This window comes from Myodes glareolus, chromosome 16 (genome assembly GCF_982192425.1).
Source record: "Myodes glareolus chromosome 16, mMyoGla1.1, whole genome shotgun sequence".
NCBI lineage: Eukaryota > Metazoa > Chordata > Mammalia > Rodentia > Cricetidae > Myodes > Myodes glareolus.
In genome coordinates, this window is record NC_142041.1 from 40,709,341 (window position 1) to 40,733,004 (window position 23,664).

The 23,664-nt window shown below is 45.8% G+C and overlaps 1 protein-coding gene across 1 annotated transcript in view; it reads right to left on the reverse strand.

Moving 5' to 3' along the window:
* Positions 1-11,365: 11,365 nt before the first annotated feature.
* Positions 11,366-23,664, reverse strand: part of Rragd (Ras related GTP binding D) — a 40,642-nt gene continuing 28,343 nt past the window's right edge. The window contains exons 5-7 of the mRNA XM_085677268.2: positions 22,962-23,104; positions 18,539-18,687; positions 11,366-14,550 (exon numbers count right to left, since the gene is read on the reverse strand). Of these exons, the coding sequence (XP_085533394.2) occupies positions 14,399-14,550; positions 18,539-18,687; positions 22,962-23,104 (444 nt within the window). The 3' untranslated portion in view covers positions 11,366-14,398. The remainder of the gene's footprint in view (positions 14,551-18,538; positions 18,688-22,961; positions 23,105-23,664) is intronic.

Sequence of the window (23,664 nt, forward strand, 5' to 3'; positions counted from 1 at the left end):
GTCTTTCATAGGTTGCACCAGGTGATTTAAAATGCAGGGGCCGACTGTATTGATAAGAAGCAAAATAAGTAGGGGCCCAGCTATATATTGAAAACAAAATCAAAAGGCTTGCTCAGACAATAACCACATGAAAACTAGCATTACTTCAGAATAGCTCTTAGCAAAATTATCTGATGAATGAAGCTTGAAAGTAACTACATGGTAGACATTGTGAACCATTGCAGACCTGGGATTAGCACCCATCATTGTGGCAATAGTCTATTGACTACAAAGGGCTTATCTCAGTCCTAAGAAACATATGGATGCCTTATCATTGTAAAACAATGTTTCCCTTAAAAGGCAAGTTCAGTATTATGAAGACAAATCTCCTTTGCTGTAGACACTGGGAGTGTTGATCCTCAATTCCAGAGAATGCGCCTGAGAGGTTAGCTTCAGCCCAGCTGGCACCATATGACATTCATCGGCTTCCATTATGTTCTATAGCATCAGCTTCATCTTCATCCAAATGTGCAAGGGTTGTGCCTATTGTGAGAACTTCAACAAGCAATGAAAGAAAATGCAATACAGAATGATAATGTTTAAAACAAACAATGAGCCCTAAAGCCAGAGGACAGTCAATGTGGAAGCAGAAATCAAGAATTAGGTTTAGTTCGTAAGAGGTACAGAAAAATAAATATAATTAACCCAGTAAGTCCTAAAAGCTCAACATGTCGTTAACACATTAGGCCAGCTTGGTCCTAGGGACAACATTCAGAAATAAAATCCATGGGAGTGTAAAAGGGAGATGGTGTATTAGGATTTATGTTCAGAACTAAAACAGAAATAGAAGAAAAGGCTCAGCAGCATCTTGAGAACCCAGACAGTGGTTCTCCAGCCTTAGCACTAAGAGGGACTGGAATGGTGATCGTAAATAAAACCATATTTGTTTATCTTTTGAAAATTAGGCCATTATATAATCTAAAGCAAAATTTTCCTGTAGAAAAGCAAAACCAGTCAAGAGGTGAGAAAGATTTAAGTGTGCTTGCTTTTCTCTGCCAATATGGTCTAATCTGGAAAAATCTCAGATCGTATAAAATAATTTCTGTCAATAGGTCCCAGACACATAGAGGAGGAACGGAACAGAATTACTCTTCGCTTCTGTTATCTGTTACCGTGTTTAAAAGACATTAACTCTTAAAAAAATGAGCAGAGTCCTGTGGGCTTCTGACTTCAGGAAAGAAGAGCCTTAAAGGCGATGCAAACCCATCTTACAGCAGATGTGCCTGTCCTGTGCAGGCCCTGAGCTCAGGATATCCATCATCAGAGTCAGCCTTAGTCAGCAGATGCATGAGTAGCAGTTAACTAGCCAGGTAACAGAACTAGTGGCAGCGATTGCTGTAGCGTTTTAAACCCAGAACAGGACAGAGGGAGGTCTGGCCAGTCATTTTGCTGGTCTCTAGGGCCAATTTTGTCAGTTTATATCCTATCTATCTGACCTGAGCTTTGGGGTTGGTAAGCATAATGTAATTTTTAATAGATCCCCAATTGGGCGGCCAGTCCCTGACTTATCTGGGCCACAAATGCAGGTCCATTATCAGATCCAATTACCTTGGGTATCCCAAACCTTGGGAAGATTTCTTCTTTGATCTTCTTAGCCACCGCATTGGCTGTCTCAGTCCTGGTAGGAAAAGCTTCTACCCAGCCTGAAAAGGTATCTATAAAAAACTAATAAGTACTTGTTGCCATGTCTGGCTGGCTTAATTTCTGCAAAATATACTTTCCAGTAGGTTCCAGGCCAATCGCCCCTGAGCCTCTTCCCAGGAGCATATATGGAGTGTCCTGCATTAATCATAGCACAGTTCTTGCAGTTTTTGACTACTTCTTCTGCCAAGACAGAGAGTCTGCCATCTGATTTTCCTCAGCCATAGCATCTCAAGCTTTTTGGTGTCTTGGACAAGTATATGTCTTTTCCTGCAGATGTTCTGTATATTGCTCCATGAATATGAGCAGTGGCAAAAGCATACCTGTTGTCAGTGTAGATGCTGAGACTTTTCCCTCTGCCATCCATAGAATTTGTGTCAATGTCACAAGTTCAGCCTTCTGGGTGGGCCAATGTCCCTGAAGGGAGACTATTTATCCAAATCATTTGCTTCCTGTTCATCATTCCTGCCCCCATCTTTTGCTTACCTCCAGTCTTGTATACCTGCTTGGCTCTGACTCCCAGCCTTGTGCCCCAGGCAAGCTTCGCCATTATTTCCGGCTCTGCCTGGAGCTGCTCAGCCTGCCATTCTGCCAGCCGCCTGTCCTTTCTGCAGATGCTGGTATGATCCATAGTCCATCGACGTGAGCAGGGCATAGGAGCAGCAGCCTGGTACAGGAGGGCACCTGTGGTAGCATTGTGAGTGCTCTATTGCAGTCTGACACAGGTGAGGGGAGCAGACTGCAAGGTGAGCAGCCAGGGCTCCTGCAGGCTTTAAGACAAGTGTGGCCCCAGGACGGTTGCTAGGAGGCAAGGATTTCTCCGATGGTGATGGCATGGGGAGGTGGTCATCCTGGTGAGGAAGGTGTGGTGAAAGCAGAGGCAGGCAAGCAGCCTGCGTCTTCTGCAGAACTGAAAACAGCAGGAAAAGTAAAAGTCCCTCGTTTGGTCAGCAAAAGCCTTTGGTCATACATTCAGGGATGACCAGGGAGGAATGAGTCATTTATGTGTATCTTTATTTGTCTTTGGTCCTCTTCTGTTGCCCAGGCTCCCTATCTGTCTGAGTCCAAATTTCCTGTCTATGATCCCTCCGGTTTTCTCTTTTCTCTGTCTCTCGTTTAACATTTTCTCTGTCTCCCCAAATTCTGTAAGGTATAATCTTGCAACCTATCTATCTGCTGTAACTTTTTTTCTTATATCTGATGTTGACTGCCCTATGAAGGCCATGGCTATCGCTGTCTGTTGACTTTTAGAGGTTGGGTAAGATGCCTGTAAATCTTCATTAAACATTTAAGGAACATAGATTCTAACTGGCCCCTGGAGAACCTCTCTTTTCTTGGCCGAATTAGTGGGGTGCCTTGTAGCCCCCCTGAGAATTGCCATGAGCCCAACATTCTGACTGTCAGTTTCTCCCTTTAAGAATTAATTGGACATCATCATGTAGAAGAATGAAAGTGAATCCGTATTTCTCTATGCATAAAACTAAAATCCAAACAAATCAAAGAGCTTAACATAAAACCAACAATATTGAACCGCATAGAAGAAAAAGGGTTTTAAATACATTTTTAAACATAGCCTCAGTGGCATAGACATTGAGAGAAACAATCAATAAATGAGATCTCCAGAATTGAGAAGCTTTCTGCATAGCAAAGGATATAATCAACAGAACATAAAATCCTGTACCAGTACGAAACATTTGAGACCAGCAATTTTTTTTAACATTAACCAACAATAATTTGTAACCAGCCTCTATAAATGATGACAGATATTTATAACATTTATAACCCATAGGATCTGAAAGAGTTCATCACAGTTGGAGTTAAGCCTTGGCCAGCTTTGACCAGAGGTTTGAGGCGCACAGCTCCCAGCTCACTGAGGAAAAAAGATTGTTAACATCTTTAGGTCATAGCAATTATCCAGCCCAGCCATCCACGTGCTTGGGGCTGAGGCTGACTCTCTTTTTTCTTTTTTTTTTTCTTAATATACCCTTATGTTTATGGCCATATCTCTAAAGTCTTGTAAGTGATCACAATATCAAAGTCAAGAAGTCATTAAGTCAGTCAGCGTCAGTCAAAGGCCTTACATATACATACACAGGACAAAGACATCAAACAAACCACAGTCTTCAAGCTGCTTCATGGCTGTGACCAGCCCCGAGTTACTCATCAGGGCCCAGGTTGTGGGCGGAGCCGCTGGCGGGGGAGCCGGCCGGGCCGCACCTTGGGCGCTGCCCCCGCGGCTCGTGAGGGCGGCTGAAAGGCGGGGCGCGCCTCAGCGGCCCCGCAGACAGCGAGAGGGGGAGGGGAGCGCGCATGCCTTCAGGGCCGCGCGGGAGGGAAAGACACTGGCGTGCAAGCGCGCGGGGCCGCAGAGGAGTGCCAGACCGCGACCGTAGCCCGAGTCCTCGGTCCCGCAAAACAATGCTTAGCGTGCGGCAGAGCTCTCCTGGCCCAGGGCGGCGGGGGCGGGGCGGGGCCATTGTCTTCTCCCCCATTGGAGTCCCGCCCGCGATGGCTCGCAGGCCGAGGGGGGGGCGGTCTTGGGCAGGGACTCTGCTGCTTGCCCTGGGCTCGCTGGTAAATCTCGCTTTTCGCGGCGAGCGCAGCGGGAGGCCAGGCAGGCTGCCAGCCCTCGTGGTTCCCGGCCGCTCGCTCAGGCCTGGGCGCCCTGGGCGCCCGGGAGCCGGGTCCGCGGTGGGCAGCGGCACTAGCGGCCTGCGAAAGGCCGGCACCCAGGCCCCGGGGGGGGGGGGCCGCTTCCCTAGCCCCCGTGCATGCTGCCGCGCTGGGGGTGGATCATAGGCCAAACTCTCCCAGGTACCGATCTGTAGTAAGCTTAAAAGGGGTAGTCAGAGACTGCCCCCTGCTGGTGTTTCCGTAAACAAACAGACAAAACCATAAAGATGCACAATAGGACAAACAGACTGACAATCAAACATGCTGCGCAAACGGAGGCTTACTACGACGGGGCTCCAGATATCCCCACCTCCCAAACGAACCCCGACGCCTCAGACAAACGTCCTACACTGGTCATGGGTTCAAACAAACGAGCCTCGTACCTTCGGACAAAGTCCGACTCTGGTCGTGGGCTCAGACAAATGAGCCCGAAAAATCGGGCTCCCAAATTCCCACGGAACGTCTTCCGGGGTGCGGGGGGGAAGTTTCCAAGCCCGTCAGCTCCTTCCGAGGCCCGCCAAAATACAAATCGACCCAGCTGAATCGTACAAATTCAAATTCGCAGCGCAACAATCAAACACCAAAGACGTAAGACAAGTACATAAAACATAGAACATAGAAATGCTGGCCAGCTCACCTCACCTCCCAGCAGTGATTCGGCGGTCTCTGGGATAGGGGCCTCAATTCCCGGCCAACGCACCAAATGAAAGACTCCCCTGGGGCGTCTTCCCTCGGGAGAGGCCCCTGCGCCCCAAAGATCAGTCGAAAACACGCAGCCGGATGCAAACTGCAAGAGGTTTATTGGAGATACACAGGTGCCTGCGGGCGACAAGTCTCTCGGAGGGCTTGCGCGCCTGCAGGTTGGGGATGAGGGGTTTTTATAGGGGAGCAAAAGCGCGGGTACAGAAGCAGAAAAGCTTTCATTTCATTGGTCAGTTCAAATAAGGCTAAGCTGAGTGGCACATTCTTGACCTTTTACCTAAATACCAAGGAGGGGGTTGTCCAGACCCACCTGGATACCAAGGAGGGGGTTGTGCTACCTGTTTTTCTTATCTCTTCCTGCCTTCCTAGCTTGGCTGGCGACTCGATGTCTGATTTGCACAGCCCCTAGCTTGTGACGAGCCTTGCTCTGTACGTGACTCAGGCCTCGCAATCCTCTCTTCCTCCCTTGAAGTCTTTGTTCCTACTCATGTCAGTTTATAAATCTCCTGTCCTGCTGCCAGATAAGGCTGTCCTCGTTCTAATCTCAGGTGTCTTTGCTTTAGCATTCTGGAGGTCTTGAATTAAGCCTGTTATTTGTTCAGCACTCTGGAGGTCCTGACTCCGGAGGCCTTAATGGAGCTTGCTATCTGAAAACCTTTGCAGAGCGTTATAACTGTGGTTAAAGTTAAAACCATAGTTTTAACTGTGACCCCAATGAAGTTGGGGTCCTTCACCTTGGATCCTTGCATCATCATCGTGGGTGTAATGACTGGGCCCTGCTTAATTAGCTGATTATTCCTCAGTTCCTGCTCCTTCATAAAAGTCAAGTATTTGAAAAGTAAAAGAAATGCAGAGTGAGGTGACTAAGGTAACATTATTTTGTCCCGATCTTACCCTGACTCCATTTTGTGTCTGGTTGGGCACTTTTTCAGCCCCTACCTGATCTGAAGAGTCACATCTGCCTTGGCAGCGCATTTGGGACTTTCCATGGCTCAGATGCATAACCAAAATATCTGCTGAAAAGTCAAAACAAATGCCACCAGGTTGCCCTGACCTACACCTAACAAGGTCGCCGTGGTTTCTCTTTAGAAACGCTGTACCCTGAGCTTTGGTGCTGAGAGTTTCTCTGGGGCAAGAATCTGCTCTTGGTCACTGGCTTAAATAAGGGGCTGTAATTTGACCTCGTATGTGTGGTGGTCCGTAACTTTACACCTGGACTAGAACGGTAATAGTATAGGATAATAACTTGTAATGTACCCGAATAAAACTGAAAACTTAAATGAATTGCTTGACTTCTTTCTTTCTTTCTTTCTTTCTTTCTTTCTTTCTTTCTTTCTTTCTTTTTTTTTTTAGCCCTGGCTCTCCTATGCTTAATTTCTTTAAGACTTCAATTGACTTCACCCATAAAAAAAAAGTCTGTGTTATTTTTAACACTCTGAGGAATATGAAGAATAACTCATGAAGAATCAATGAATTGGTCAAGCGTTCAACACACAGACCTTGTCCCAGGTTGTGAATGTTGAGGGCAGGGGACCCACATTCAAAGGGGTTCGGTTGATCTCTAGGAAAAAATGGAGAACACATAGGGATTATAACTCAGAACTGCCAGCCAGGGATACACAGAGAAACCCTGTCTTGGAAAAATAAAACAAAAAGACTGAAGTGTTTTGAACTTCATCTTCTGTCATTTGTGGCAGCTCCCAAGACAGCTTTAAGGCGGGTGGGGGAGAGAGAGAGAGAGAGAGAGAGAGAGAGAGAGAGAGAGAGAGAGAGAATTCTCTTTAGGATCATTGCCAAGACTAAGGTGAAAAGTATTCCAAATTAGTCCTGGGATAGAACCTTTTATTTCCTATAAATTGTAACTTTCTTCTAGGAAGAAGTTTGTTTCTGATGAAGCATTCTTTTGACAGACCAAAACTTTTTGGGAAAAATCCCTTCCCACCCAGTTAGCAGTCAAAAATTTTGTAACCTTTAAGTAGTATTACTTCCTTTTTAATCAATATATTTTCCCCTCTGTACATGTTTCAATTTAGAGAAAACTGGAGTTGACTTTTCTCCTGCAGCAATTAATTATGATTAAGTTTTGACATGTGCCCATAATTTGATGTCAGATTTGCTGCTGCTGGTTTTTTCAGCTAAGGAAGGAGACGCCGTACTTCCTACTGAACTGACTTTATACAGACAAGAGCCCCCAAAGGGCCTGACGATGATGGCGTTGAGAATAAAACAAAAGGGAAGTACCCTTATTGCTTGTTTGGAAGGGGAACTCCAGGGGCGAGAGTCCAGAGACTGGTGGTAGGGCCAGAATGACCACAGGCCCCTGCAGGCCTGGTTATGAGGTACTGAGTAGCGACAAGGGGAAGGTGTGGATGCTACATTGGAGGAGAGAACTCAAAGAATGAAGGATCAATGTAGAAGCACATTGGAGTTCAGTTTTGTTTACTTCTCCCTTCACCAGGTTATCAATTTACTCTGATGGGGTTCATGTCCCACCCGAGGGAAAGGGCACTACTTGACCCTGGGGATGTTGGCCATGAATGCATATTGTAAATTTAACTCAATCACTTGTTTTTAAAAGACTAGGAATTTTTGTTTTTGTTTTTGGAAAGGGTTTCACTGTGCAGTCCTGGTACTCGTTCTGTGTAGACCAGGCTGGCCTCAAACTCAGATATCTGCCTGCCTCTGCCTCCAGAGTGCTCCAATTAAAGATGTGCACCCCACCAAAAATCAGCTTTCTTTATATGATTTCACATTGAACACACTTTAAGTTTACGTTAGTTGTTTTGAGTTACTTGAGGCTTAACTTGAACAACATACACAGAAGACTAGACAAGGGGCTCCAGCTATAAACTGCACTCTCCCTCCAAGCTTGTCTCTGTAAATGAATTTCATTTGTGTTTAGCATGACTGCATACAGAATCATGCTTAGAACCGATGTAAGCAAGTTAGATCCCATCTCCTGACCCAGGGTCTAGTGAACTAAAACAGAATATAAAATTTTCAAAAATTATTATCCATACCTAAGAAACATTTATCTGTAACTGAGAAGCAGAAAAAAAACAAGAGTCTCTGAACTCGGTGAGGCAGAAACAAAGGCAGACCATTGACACAGAGCAAGGGAGTCCCCAAAATAAAAGGGCCGTGTCAGAGGAAGCAGACTTGGAGACCACACAGACTTAGCATAGCTTCTGGCTTCAGTCTCCTGCCCAAGCAGGGCAGCTAGAGGGACTGAGCCACACAGAAAAACTGGCACCCACAGTCACTCTGAGGTGGAGTCCTGGACTATGGGCTGCCAGGATGCCAGACTGCCTGGGATCTTTGTGGAGAAGAGGAGGGGCTGCTCTGCTCCCGCCCATCACAGTCCCGCTCTGGGGATACCCACTGCTAGCACACACCCTGTTCCACAGGCCATCCTGCCCCAGGTGGGACCTTTTCACGTAGAACTTGCCCCCTATGGGCTCAGGGAGGAGGCCGGGTGTTAACTAGGTTCTGGCTCTTTGGGAGGCCATGCGTGGGAGCTGAGCAATGAGGGTAAGAAGGGTTGAGATCAGACTCTGAGGGGCAGAGACTCTGGGACAGAAACAGAGGAGAGCAAGCTGGGCAGGAGGGACCAGGTGAGAAGAATGAGGGGCATGGAACTTGCGAGGGAAAAGAGAGAAGCAGATGGGGAGTCCCCAGACAAAAGACAAAGTAAAAGACACCAGAGGACAGAGTCTACTGGGAACACCAATATAATGCCATTTACAGCATCATTTTTTCCTGTGGCTTTTTAATTTGTATTTTCTTTAAGATTCACTTGACTAATATAGTTATGAGCCGTGGTATTCCCCAGTACTGCAGAATCGGAGATGAGGGAAGGACCCTACCCGGACTTGCGCCTTGTTTTTTATTTAGACTGTGCTTTTTGTTTGTTTTGTTTCTTTTACACTTTGAAGCTTTGTGGGGTTTTTTGTCTTTTACTTAGTAATGGGCTAAGCTGGCTCAGCAGTTAAAAGCCCTTGCAGAGGACTGGGATTCAGCCGGCAGCTCACAGCCATCAGCAACTCCAGTTCCAAGGGATCCCATACACTCTTCTGATGTCCATGAGCGCCGGACACATACACACGCAGACAAGATACTCACCCACAGAAAACAAGTAAAGCTAAAAAGGTTTCTGTCTTAAATTAGTAATGAAGATTACAACCTGTATCCTCCTGTCTCTCGGTCCTTATGAACCAATGGACGGGTTTGGCTAGAGGGCTCGCATCTTCTAAATTCGGCTCTAGAGGAAACACCTGCAGCTGAGATCGAACTGTGGCGGGGGCGGGAGGCATCCGATGTGTTCGCAGACAGCTGGGCACTGCCCTCTGACGCATCTCAAGAGCTCTTCACGCAGGGTCCCTCGGCCACTCTGCCTGTGCCCTTTCCCCCCTTGTCCTGACCCTGCCACTCCAGTCTATCACACCCCCGTTCCTAGCTAGCCAGTTGCTGATTGGCGAAGTTTCGAAGTCTTCATACCAACCTGAGTAGCTTAGAGCGCTGCCCCTGCTCGGCCGATGCGTCAGTTCCTACTCGCTAGGAAGCAGTCTCAGTAAATAGCTGAGCTCAATACTCTTAAGCAGATTGTTGTTTTATTTTTCACTGTAATAGCCACAAACTTAAAAAAATAGTTCATAAGTACATGTTGCATTCTTCATTCGGCAGACACATGTCCACACATACTGGAATCACAGAACTTCTGAGAGCACTTCTGGGGCCCCAGCATTCTGGGCAATAATTAACGGTTTCCTTAGTTCACTCGTGGTAACATTATACTGCTTTCCCTCGAGACTCAACGTACAGTATAGGCAAAGCTTGACAGCCTAACCCTGGACTTCCGCACACTCGGCACTCAGCACCCAAGAGGCCCACAATCTGCCTGTCCTGTGAGAAACCATTGGCACTTGATTTTACTTCCCCAGAGACCTGAAGTAGAGCTAAGGTGTAGCTATTTGTAAACAGTAATATATGCCAGATATGGCAGAGTAGGAAGTACAATTTTTGGACTTTCAATCCATTGGTTTCCACTAACATACTGTTCAGGAAGACAAGATGTCTTTTAAAATCCTGAAATGGTAGCCATTTTCCATTACAAAAGTTACCCACCTCGGATGGGTGCAGAGAGACAAAAGCCACGTCAATCATTGCTGAGGGGTGAGCTTGGGAAACACTCAACGGGCAAGTCATTGTTATTAGAAGGCTCTGGAGGAATCGAGGAAAGAAAACAGTAGCTGGGTGGTGGTCTTCAATCCCAGCACTCGGGAGGCGGGGCAGGTGGATCTCTGTGAGTTCAAGGCCAACCTGGTCTACAGAGTGAGTTCCAGAATTCCAGGATGGCCAGGGCTGATACACAGACAAATCCTGTCTCAAAACACCAAAAAAAAAAAAGAAAGAAAGAAAGAAAGAAAGAAAGAAAGAAAGAAAGAAAGAAAGAAAAGAGAAAGGAAGGGCGGGAGGGAGGAAAGAAGAAAGAAAAGAAAAAAGAAAAGAAAGGAAGAAAATGGAAGTACTTATTTGTGGTGATTACTAGTATGCAGAGCGAAACAGCCCCCTGGCCCGAGGGTGCCTTAATGATAGAGCACTCGACGTGCAGCGGCGCCTGATGTAGATCCCAGCACTAGGAAAAACCAAAAGAAATTACAGATCATACAGAGCTGTAATTCCAGCGCTCTGGGAGGCTGAGGGGAAGACCGCAAGCTCCAGAAGACCTGTCTTAAACAAGCAAATTGGTCTGCAATCCAGTAAAGCCTCCACTGACAGTAATGCACTACATTTGAGGTGTGTACGGTCTGAAACACCACGAAGGCTGTTAGGTCATCCAGTACATTCTGACGACGAGGAAGGAATGAGAAGGAGCGGTGAAGAGCTGAACAGAATTGTGGGAGGAAGACAATTCACCTAACCAACATTTTATATAATTTGTGATATGAATGCAAAGATTTAAATATACAGATAATTTAAATGGACTTTATATCATTTACACGTACAGCATTGTACATTAAATAGTGCTTTAAATAATATAGTTTTTTAATTTCTGCACATAGGTACATGTACCATGTGCATGTAGTGTTTATGGAAGCCAAAGAGAACATCAGATTCCTTAGAACGTGAGTTAAATAATCTTTTTTTTCTTTTATTTTTTGTTTTTATTTTTTCAAGACAGGGTTTCTCTATGTAGCTTTGGAGCCTGTCCTGGAACTCACTTGGTAGACCAGGCTGGCCTACAGCAGTTACAAATGACGTACTATCAACAGTAAAACAGTGTGCTCGGTTACAAACTACACCCAGTCTGTTTGTTGAGTGCATACTGAACTTTAATCGCACAACAGCGCCATTGTTTTAATAAATTCCGTTTCAGATAGTTGGTATATAACCCATACATTAACAGTATTGCTGTGATTTTTAGTCATTTCTTATTTAAGGATCCAAAATATATAATGTTCACAAAATAACCCTTGGTAAATGTTAATCAGCTTTTATTTCTACTCCTTTGAAAGCACTCTATCCTGGTCACTCACACTGATCTCCACAACTAAAACCTGGCTAAGACGGCGAGTCAGTCTGACCACTTGACTCAAAAAGCAAAAGCCTGCTCTACAAAGCTTCACGTTCGCAACTCCTAAAACCAAACAAAACTGTCCTGGTGCGGCCACCATAGCCAGGAGTTTGACCTTTCTGGGTATAGTAGCACTTGAGCATAAACACAGATCTACACAGTGCCTTAGGCTAACTCCCAAATCTAAGATAAACTATGAAACGAATGTGAAGATCTGCAGTCATCCCAGTCACAGACTCGAAAACCTCACCACTCAGCGGTAACTCCTGCATCTTTAGGAGTCATTGTCACACGAGGCTGGAGGCGGTAATCGATCCGCAACAGCAATCCATCCGCATCAGCATGAGCAACAAGAGTGCATTTGTGATCAGGAACGCGGGCCCTATGCCCCAGGATTGATCACACGCCCTTGAAGTGATAGGCTTTTAAGGCACAATTGAACAAAAACCCATCATATAACCAGCTTCAAAACAGAAGCTCCACTTCTACATGAGAATTTTATGTGGTTTACCAGACAGGCAGATGTCTTACCTAGAAAATAAAGTCATATTAAAAATGCAATTCTCTGTTCAGTGAGAAATACTTTGTAAAAACTATTAAGAAAAGGAACCGGGATACAAGCTTAATAGAGAACCTGCCCAATGTGCAGAGAGCCCTGGGCTCAATCCTCAGCACTGTGCGAGCCAAGCTTGCTGGTGCACGGCTACCATCCCAGCACTTCGGGGGAGTGAAGGCAGAGGGATCAGAAGTGGGAGATAGCCCTGGGCTACATAGCAAGTTTGAGAGCAGCCTGGGCCATCTCAAACCCCACCTCAAAAAAGCAAACAAACAGCATCCTCTCTCTCTTTCTCTTTCTCTAGTGTGTGTGTGTGTGTGTATGTATGTTGGGGAGATTAGATTCTTCAGGGTAGCCAACCTCCATCCAACCTGTTGGCCAAGGCCCATCAGGGAACAGCTCTGAAAATTAAGGAAATGGAAACTTCTCTGGGGTTCCAGGCACCTAACCTTTGTGGTCTCTGTCCAGGGATCAGAAGGAAGGAGCCACAATGCTGTAAGGACTGCACACACTATTGGAGGCTCAGCTCGCAACATCAGACATCCATCAATCGTTAGCAGCTTCAGAAGACCTCTCCCAGCAAGGTGGTGCCCACCTTTGACCCCAGCACTCGGGAAGCAGAGTCACATGGATCAGTGACATCAAGATTAGCCTGGTCGACATAGTGAGTTCCAGGACAGCCAAACCACACACAAACAATAAATAAGCAAGAAAGCAAGTATAAGACTTGGGGAAGGGAAAGGAAGACGATAGAAAGAAGAAACTTAGAGAAGCAGGCTTCAGGGACAAGCTGCTTTCAACACTTCATGTATTTTTGCAAGAGCAGCTCTGATGTCCCTAGGAATCTTTTCTAGGGTCATACATGCCTGACAGTGCTAACCTTTGGAATGGCTTGGTATAGGCCTAGATTTAGGAATTCAATTCCCTGCTCATCTAGAAAAACAAACCCATGGCTAACTTAGACCTCTTTAGGCAGACCTTTCCTCATAGGCCACAAGCTTTCCCGAGTCAGAATTCTCTCACAGAGCAAGCTGGTAGCAAGCTGAACTTGGTAGGCACGGGGGGAGGACACAAGGCAAACTGTCACAGATGGGCGGGTGATTTGGGTACCAAATGAAGCCACCAAGGACTAAACTCCATAGTGAAGACAAAAGACCTGCTTCATGCCTGTGGCCATGGGGCACTGAAAACTGGTCCTGAACAAAGACTTTAAACATAGCACAACAAGAGGCCATTCACAGGAGCCAGACACACACAGGTACACACAAAGGTACACACACAGGTACACACACAGGTACACACACAGGTATCTAGTCTGAGAGGCCACCTGCCACTGGGACTCTCTGGGAACCCTCTCAGCCTCTGTTATTTTACCTCCTTGGCAGGTACAGAAGTACCCCCAGAACATTCCCCTCAACAAATCCATGCTATTTCCCCCATCTCCTCAAACAACATTCACATATCTTTATACTAACTGGCATCGTTTTAGAAATCTGGTCCCTAAGGTTCACTAGAATAATGCAGCAAAAGAAGTCACACACTTGAACACACCGACTACAAAGACGTGTGCCGAGGGAGTTTCACAAAGACTGGGTGAGCAGAAAGGCATGTCCATTGGGATGAAGACTTGGATGGAAGCCTGGTACTGATATTCTTCTAGAAAATTCCCATTTACACTCATTACGAACACAAGTTCTTACTGTTCTTGCCTGGAGCTCCCAGCCCGGACCTACCCCTGCTCCACTGAAAAATGATTCCCCCCCCCCCTTAACAACTGGTAGCAAAGGTTCCCCAATTTACAAAAAGTCTTTACCGATGTATTACTTTGGATGAATTTTCAATGGCCATATGGACCATAGTATGCACGCCCTTGACATCAAGTACAGAAAAGAGTTTAGAAAAGTCCTTATCAAAGTTCATCTCCAGAGAAAAAATGTGAAAAAGTGCAAAATATGTACAGTTCCTGGCAGTTCTCACGGGGTTTTCTGGTTACCAACACGGAAGCTTACATTTTCGCAGCGAAAGTAGAGTGGGCTCACTTTATTGTTACTGTACAGGTTTTTGCTTCGAAGTGCTCATTTTATTTTAAAAAGGGAGTACTTTCTTTTGTCTTGAACAAATCTACGTCAGTGTCGCAGGCTTCTCCTTCCCGAGGGGCAGTGTGGCTCAGCACCCCCCATCACACGCGTGGGCTCAGGCTCCTGACAGCCCCCCTACAGCAGCACGCGAGGAGTCCCGTTAGGAGTAGCTCCTTTCTTCTTCCGTAAGCGACTGTGGGCTTTTCGAGATTTCACCATCTTCATTCTCACCTCGAACACCTCATGGATGGCCTTCCGGAAGCAGTGAAAATTATAGTCAATAAGACCTGCAGGAGAAGACAAAATGGCACTTTAAATGGCTGGCACGAGGAACAACCTGTCACTCGCAGCATCCACCGCCAGCAGAGGGCAGCAGAGGCACAATCGTGGAACAGGTCCAGTGTGGCAGGTGGTCACGAGGTGGGTGTTTCCTGAAGACTATTCCAGAAGCTTCTGAGAGTTTTCCATACATTTCCAAAGGTGTCCGAGCCCTCAAAGATGTAAAAAAAAAAAAAAAAAAAACCACTGAACTGCACTAACTTCTTTTAATCATTCACATTAAAGACTAATTGGTAATTAAGATAAATCAAGGCTGTCAAGATGACTCAGCAGGTGTGTTTGCTATGCAAGCCTGACGGATCTAAATTTCACCCCCAAACACAAATGAAGGCGGAAGGGGAGAACCAACTCCGCACACACAATAACAGCAATAGACACTTTTTTTTTTTCTTATTTTCAGATAGGGCTGGCTTCACAAGCCTGACAACCTAAATTCCCCAGAACCTGTCTATGAGTTCAAGGCCAGCCAGGGTTACATAGTGAGAAAAGAACTAAATAATTAGGTAGGGATGAGTTACTTTTGAGACAAACAATACGGAACGACACCACCAAGCACACATGCATACACACAATACACGCACATTAAATATGAGCTGAGGGGCCAGGTATTGGTGGTGCACGCCTTTAATCCCAGCACTGGGAAGACAGACACAAGTGGATCTACTTCATCAAGAGTGAGTTCCCAGACAGCCAGGGCTACACAGAGAAACCCTCTCTTGGGGGAAACAAAACAAAACAACAATTAAAAAACAAAAAAGCAGATGATGACACTTTAAATGTGCCCATCACCCCACACTCGTTAGTTCCTTAGTTATAGCATTAAATTAAACTCAGCAACTAGGTTTCTAGTTAGTTTACTATATCCTACAAACCTGCCCGTCATCAGACATTATGGCTTCATAATAATTCAAAGATCAATATGATCAGTTTCTACTTAAACTTAGTTTCACACATCAAATATTAAAAGTAACGGTGAAGGCTAAAGGAGCAACTGGATTTGTGCAGCATTTACCTTTAGAAACTTTGTAGTGGGGACCCCGACACGACGTTAGTAGAGGTCCCCGGGGGCAGACAGACAAGAGGCAACAACCGTCTGAGCGGGAAGGGCATGGCGGCGTGTCTGCCTGGGACTCTCGCCGGTGCGCACAAGTTCATCCCAACTAGAAACTGGCAATTCCCAGGTCAAATGTTGTCAAAGGGGGCCAGATGAGGACCTGGAGATTATTTACTATTTTTGCAACTTTTCAATTAATCACAAAATTAGTTCACAATAAACGAGTTCTCCAGCCTAGCTCAAATGTTCCTAGGCTTTAGAACCCGCTGCCAGCTGCAGTTAAACATCGATGTGGGTCCTGTTTTCCTCAGCTTCCAAAATGCACAGGAAAGACCAACCAACAGTACATGTGGGACAAGATTTAGAATGTGAGGTATGTGTGTGTGCACACACCTAGCTCTACACCTCCGAGAGCCTAGCTCACCAGCTTTTTCTGAGATTACAGTTTAGTTACATTTCTCCCGTCCCTTTCCTCCCTCCTTGCTCCCCTTAAAATTCATGGCCACCTTTTCCATGTTACTCCATGCATACATGGATATTCGTTTATGTTCCCAAACATAGCCTGCTCTGCTCAATCCCTAGACTGCCACCTGCATGCTTATTTTCTGGGCTGATCATTTGGCACTGGACAACCAATTGGTGGGCTCATCCTTAGGCGGGACCACCTCTCCTGCTCCCTAGCTGGCCATCTTTAGCTGACACAGCTGGCGTTATCAGCTTGCAACAAAGCCACTTACAGCTTTTGTGTCTGAGTAAAATCATCTATGTAGCAAGTGAGAAGAACAAAGCACAGCGTTGTCTGTCTTCATCTGTTGACAGGGGATGCTCAGGACTGGGATTGAACCTACGGCATCATGCACGAGAGGCGAGCCTCTACCACTGTGTACTGACCCAATCCCGCTGCCCATCTTCCCATGGGAAGCCTATAATCTAATAGATAATCTGTTATTTCTTCTAGCAGATGGAGATAAGGAACAAAAAAAAATGAACATTCTTAACTTTCAAGGGCAAATGATACAAAAGTAAGTTTGGTTAGTCATTGGAAGACGAGCAGCCTCAGGGCTGGAAATATGAATTTAAATGAAAAACAACTTCCTAAAACAGTAAAATTCAACATTGATATGAACAATTGATAGAACTGGGCATATTAACCAGGGAGTTGGTGGAGCGGGGGCTGGGAGTAAGTGCTCACAGGACACCCCTGGGCATGATGGTCAGCCAGTCTAACCAAAAATGGTGAGCTCCAGTTTCAGCGAGGAACTCTGTCTCAAGAAAATAAAGCAGAGTGACAGAGGAAAACACTTGGTCTCTGTCTGCTCTTATGCATCCACACATATGTATGTACATAAAGATACCATATACTACACATGCACATAACACCTAACATATGCAAATACCACGTACAACATACTAATACAACACATGCATATACCACATATAACATATGAATACATTGCATATAATACCCATATATACTATATATATGAACACTATATATACTACAGAATATTTATTATACATAGTATATGCATATACGTATATGTGCAAGTATATACTATATATACACACATATATAACATAAGAATACATCACATACAACACACTAATACACAACAAACAACATAGGCATATACTACATATACCACACAGATACACCACATACAGTGCATGCATATATCCTAGAGAGAGGGGGAGGAGAGAGAATACAAATTGGCTTTGTTACAGTGAAACTAAATGTGGGAAAAGTGGGCTAAAAACCAACAAAACCGCTATGAAACCATACCAACCGTGCAGCCAGTCTTGTTGAGAATGAAGGGATAAAGAGACAGGAAGAGGGCAAGAAAAAAGAACTCTCAGAAATGGACACGACTTAGCTCAGATGTGAAGCTTCACTTTGTTCTTTATGAGTTCCTCATTTTAGAACAAGCTGACCATGAGCATCCATTGGTCACTGGACAGTAGAAGTCGCTACCGCAGCTATTACTGTTGTGCCTCGTTGGCTCGCCTTTGCTTGGCTTAGCTCTCTGTAGCACAGGGGAGCCAGTCCATGTCTCTGAGCAGATGGACAAGCTCTGAGCCGCCCACAGCACTGTTCACAGTGGTAAACTACGCCCTAGCTACCAATAAACAGCCCTAACCACACTGGCATCATTTAAAAAAATAAAGGCTAGGTGGTGGTGGCGTACGCCTCTGCCAGCACTCAGAAGGCAGAGGCAGTCAGATCTCTGTGAGTTCGAGGCCAACCTGGTCTACAAGAGCTAGTTCTAAGACAGGCTCCAAAGCTAGAGAAACCCTGTCTCGAAAAAACAAACAGCAACAAAAGATCAGATTCAATTGTTGGTGATGGGTACGTATGTTTCAAGTAAAAGCAATTAACCGATATTTTTTCTTTTTTTTCTTGCTCTGAATTTGACCTTTAAAGACATTTTATAGTATCAGTCATTCCTTCACTGTGTGGATCATGACTCCATCCCTGCTATTTGAAGAGAGTGCATGAATGCTAAGCAAAAGACAAATGCCAGTTACCTCTAGGGCTTCTGTAATCGGGAGAACAATGGTTACAAGGGTCACCAAACACCTACACTGTGGCCCAGGGACAGGCCCCCACCTGCTACACAGGCTAAGAAACCCTTTCCTGGTGTTAGAGCCTGGCAAAGTGAAAGCCAAGGCCCCGTGGAAGATTCTGGTTCTCCTTCCACGTCATCCCAATCATGGCTGCACATCGGGGCCAGGCAGGTCCAGATGTGCACTCACGCCTGCTAATCCAGGGCCCAGTGAGCAGAGTCTAGAGGCTTGGCGGGCATGCCGTGTCTACGCACATTCAACAGGCGACAGAGGCAGCGTGGACTGAGGCGGTTCTTTCAAATCACACCAAAAATTACCTTTTCTTTCAAAGCTTTCCTCTCTGACAAAGCAAACGAGCGCCAAGAACTTTGTGACCTCTTTTAAATAAAGAACCGTTGTGTTATTCAGCTTTATAATGGCTGTGGACTCCTTGTCATACGGGGCTCCTGCTCCATCTTCTTTGAGACTAAATGGAGACAGAAACCAAAATGCATTTGACCTTCAAGAAAGAACTACAAACTGCAACCCAGCAAGAGACCCCCACCTCAGCACACAGAAAATTATCATCCTAACAGACTGTTTATGCGTGGAATGCCTTTGGGGAAAAGATCACACAGGCACTGGAGGTGTGGCGGCCCTGATAGTCACCCTTTTACCAACACAGTGAGTGGGTGCTGCGGAAGCTGGCAACTCTCGAGGTGCCTGAGGAACGTGAGTGGAAGTGGGGGCGAGCCCTCATGCCTCTGTGGCCAAAGGCATCTTGTTTTTATACAAAGGAACAGTTAGGCTGCCAAAAGTAAGGGAAAGACTTCCAAAGAGAGTTCACACAGACCGGACCAACAAATGCTTGGGCTTGACTTGAGCCAGAAGAAAGACTGCTAGAAAACCCGATTAAGAGGCTGTGGATAAGCAGGGTGGTGGTGGCGCACGCCTTCAATCCCAGCACTTGGGAGACAGAAGCAGGGGGGGGATCTCGGTGAGTTCAAGGTCAACCTGGTCTATATAAGTGAGTTCTGAGGCAGTCAGGGCTACACAGGAAACCCTGTCTTGAAAAGGAAAAAAAAAAAAAAAAAAAAACAAGAAGCTGGGGATGTAGGTCAGTGGTAGCACCCTTCTCTAGCAAGGTGAAGCCCTAGGGTCCCTCCCCCAGCTCCACAACTCCACAGAAGGAAAGGCAGTGCCGGAGGAGGACTGGTCAAATCTGACTACACGGTAGGTAACAGAGCAGGCTAGACATGCTGGATTTCACTGCCCTGCAACAAGGTGTCCTTATTCTCAGGAAATACAAAGAATCGATAGATCTGCAACCAATTTCCAAACAGTCCTGCTAAAACACAAATGCTAGCTGTGTATCAGGAAAATAAGAGCAAATGTGTCAACGTGGTTAAAAGCGGTAAATCCCCACCAAGGACATACAGTCTACGGTGCAGTCACCAGTTCCAAAGGACCCAACACACTCTTCTTAACTCACCTGGTCTCCAGTAGGCAGCTGAGAACGGCAGGAAGACTTACTGTCCCAGGCCACCTGCTTCCTGAGCTGCCCGCTAGGACCCTAGTCTCCACCCACATTCCAGCTCCCACCTTGCTGGTTACTGAGCAGGCTCACAGCTGTTCGGGTAGGTTAGTGTCTCAGGGTGGCTATGACCATGACCTTGGGGAGGAAAGGGTTTATTCTGCTTGCACTTCCCTATCATTGATCATTATCGAAAGAAGTCAGGACCGGAACTCAAACAGGACAGGAACCTGGAGACAGGAGCTGATGCAGAGGCCATGGAGGGGAGCCGCTTACTGGATTGCTCAGCCTGCTTTCCTTCGAACCCAGGACCACCAGCCCAAGGTGGCCACACCCATAATGAACTGAGCCCTCGCACATCAATTACTAATTAAGAAAATTAAGCCCTTCAGGCATGCCTACAGCACATCTTATGGGGGTATTTTCTAAACTGAGGCTCCGTCCTCCCTGTTAACTCTAGTTTGAGTGAAGCTGAAGTAAAGCTAGCAAGCGGAGGAAACTCTGGAGCCCACAAACCACTGTGCTCCAAACCCGTTCTTACGGAGTCCGTGGGGTCTCAGAACCCCAGCACTCCACACCAGAAAAGTCATCTCTGACGGAGTCCAACTGCCTCTCCTGTTTGTGTCAGCTGGTGCAAGTACCTCTGATTAACATCATTTACCCAAACTAACCACTTCTGCCTAACTGCCACACGGCACAATAATGAACATGTATATCATTAACTATGGGGCCAGATATTTGTGCTGTTCACTGTACCGGATTACCATAGCAGCTGAGACTGTAACCAGCCTCACTCAGCTTCCAGGCCTAATTCAGGGTCATCCCCTTACATCTTAGAAATAACAGACTATCACAGGGTCACAATCACAAGGAAGGTCTACCAGTAAAGCCATATGTGCATGCCTGATGACAATAATAAATTATGACAAGTACAACTTATCTAGGCCCCATCAAGGCAGGAGCATTATGACCCTAGTAACAGTGTTTTCGTTCTTACCACAGCCTTAGGAGTAAGCATGTTATGTGCACACATGTGTTTGCATGTACATAAGCGTATAGATAACAGAGATAACAGAAAATCACACAGGATGGGCAAAGAATTTTCAGATAATGGAAGACAGAAACAGCTAAGCTTGAAACTTCCAGAAGCTGACGGAGCAGGCTGAATGTCAGGGAGTGTGAGGCAGAGAGAGCGGGTGAAAATGCACGGTCTAAGAGAACGGCCAGCCACGTGTGACATCAGATAATGCCTCGCTCACACTCCAACTGTGCAAACTTGCTCAGCGTACTGCCAAGCATGGAGACTGCTTCTATCTCTAGTTATACAACTTTCCAACCAAAAAAAGGGGGGCAGGGAGTGGTGGCACATGCCTCAGCACTCAGGAGGCAGAGGCAGGTGGATCTCTGTGAGTTTGAGGCCACCCTGGTCTACAGACTGAGTTCCAGGACAGCCAGGACTGTTTCATAAAGAAACCTTGTCTTGAAAAACAAAAAACAAAAAAATACAACTTTCTCCACTCTCTAATATTATTTTAGGAAGTTTTGGTTTCTGTGAATTGTTAAGGTCATAATAAAAATTAGCAGATGCCATTTGCCTGGTATTATAAGTCTCTGCTACCTAGACAATTAAAATCAAATTTCATTTGATTTTCTGTACCAAACAGGGTAATGGAAATGGTCTCCATGCTTGGGGGGGTCTATTTTTACCCCATGGGGCGCACTGTGTGTGCAGGTTTCTCAGCATCTGACCATGGTCGTTTAGACCAGGTTCAAAGTCTCATCTTTCTTGCTGACAGAAAGAATGGCTGCTGGAAAAGTCACCGTTCTAAAGTCCATTTCTGTGTCTGAAAACCAAGTATAGTAATTGTAATGGATCAAGTAAAACGCTGCAGATTTCCGAGTGGCAGCAGTGGCAGAAATGCTGCAGGTCACCAAACAGCAGCAGTGGGCAGTGGTCCCGAGAGCAGTCAGTCCCAGGCATGCATGGCACAGTTCCCTGAATGGGTGCAGCCGGCTACAAGTCCCAGGCAGGGAGGCATGCAGTGGGTGAGGGACAGAGACATGGATAGGCACGCCATGCAGGGTGAGGTTGGATATTTATTTAGTGGGTTATGGAAGAGAAGGGAAGACAGGGAGAAGAGCAAAGAGGAAGGGAGGGAGGGAGGGAGGGAGGGAGGGACGGAGGGAGGGAGGGAGGGAGGGACGGAGGGGGAGAGAGAAACAGAAGAGGGGAAGGGGAGAGAGGGAGACAGAAAAGGAAAGGACTCAGGCTGGAAGCTGAAAAGTGGTTTGTCTCTTAAAGGGACAGGACAGATCATAACAGTAATCCCTAACTCATGGAACAACTGACAACTAAATTAGATGATTGTAGCATGAATAATAAAAACCCAGAGACAGATATTGGGGTTCAACCTGGAGATCAGAAAAGCAAAGCAGCCAGCCACTGGCTCTTACTTCTACCTCAGACCGAAAATGGGCGAGATCCTGTCTCCACAAATCCTGAAGACTCCACACCCCACACTCCACACTCCAGTGAGTTCCTGTCCCTTATATTCCTCTCCACCAGCCACATTGCTCCTGTCTCCCAAGGGCTGCAATCACCTTTGTGTGAGCTCTGTTTCTCTTTTCGACTGATTCAATCTTGGGTAGCCCAGGGTGGCCTTGAATTCACAGAGATCCTGCCAACTCTGTTTCCCAAATCTTAGGATTAAAGGTGTGTGCCACCACTCCCTGGCCTGTGTGGCTGACAATGTGAATGCTTTGCACTCTGATCTTCAGGCAAGCTCTATTTATTAAAACAAACAACAGACCATTATAGATGATATATGTAACAAAGTTTTCACCATAATAGGAAGGTAACCAACAATTGCCCGCTATTATTGGCATGTTAAATGATCCATTTATAGATCCCAGTCATTAAAAACAGAAATACAAAAGTCAAGTGAATAAATGCAAAGATGCCTGGAAGCTATGAAGAGACAGTCCTCTGGCCCCTCCCGCATCCTCCATCCCCTCCTCTCCTCCCTGTTTCTACACCGCTGAGGACTGATCTCAGGACTTGCTTTATAACTAAGCCACACCTCCAGTCCTGGGAAGGACAGCACAGTTATGGCCTTTAATAATGTTTTATTTGGGAAAGGGGAAAGCATAATCAGAATACACTGTCGGGGGGGGGGGGGAGACAGGGGACTTGTTCTAATTACAACAGAAAATAATGCTTTGCTTACCCATAAATACAAGAGATGTCGATCACCACATCGATCATATCGCAGCACAGCTCGTAAGTCTGCATGTCCACTGGAGTACTGTCAGTTGCAATATAAATCTTACTGACCACATCAAACAGAAATGCCTTTTCAATTCCGGAATTCTGACAGGGTGGGGGAAAGACATGCCTTAAAGTAACAGCAAGTTCCGACCACTTCGTGGTTATATGAAAAATGATATTCCACTGCACTAATTAGGGAAGGGGGCATGGAGGGGAAGGAACAGCAGCATGGAGGGTGGGGTGCACTTAATAACAACATAAGCCTCCACGAAACTGTCACAGTGAAGCCTTCTACTGTGTACAGTCAACAGACAACAATCTTAGAATAAAGTGATTTCTTTCAAGATTTAAAAAATTATATGTCTTCACCAATGCAATATATATATATATATATATATATATAAGCCAAAATTATCAGGAACTCCTATTGTACCATTTTATTGCAATTTTAACTTGACTGTCATACATTTTATGATGGATTTGAAAGAACACATGAAAGGCAGAGTTAGTCCAAGTTATTTATCTTTGGTAAACCATTTGGGCAGTGTTTCCTAACTCTTGGCCTGGCCTTTGTAGGACTCGTCAGGCTCAGCAGACAATGTTGAATTTCCTTATAGTCATGTATTTTTGTTTCAAAGATGGTTAGGACTTGCAACAGCACA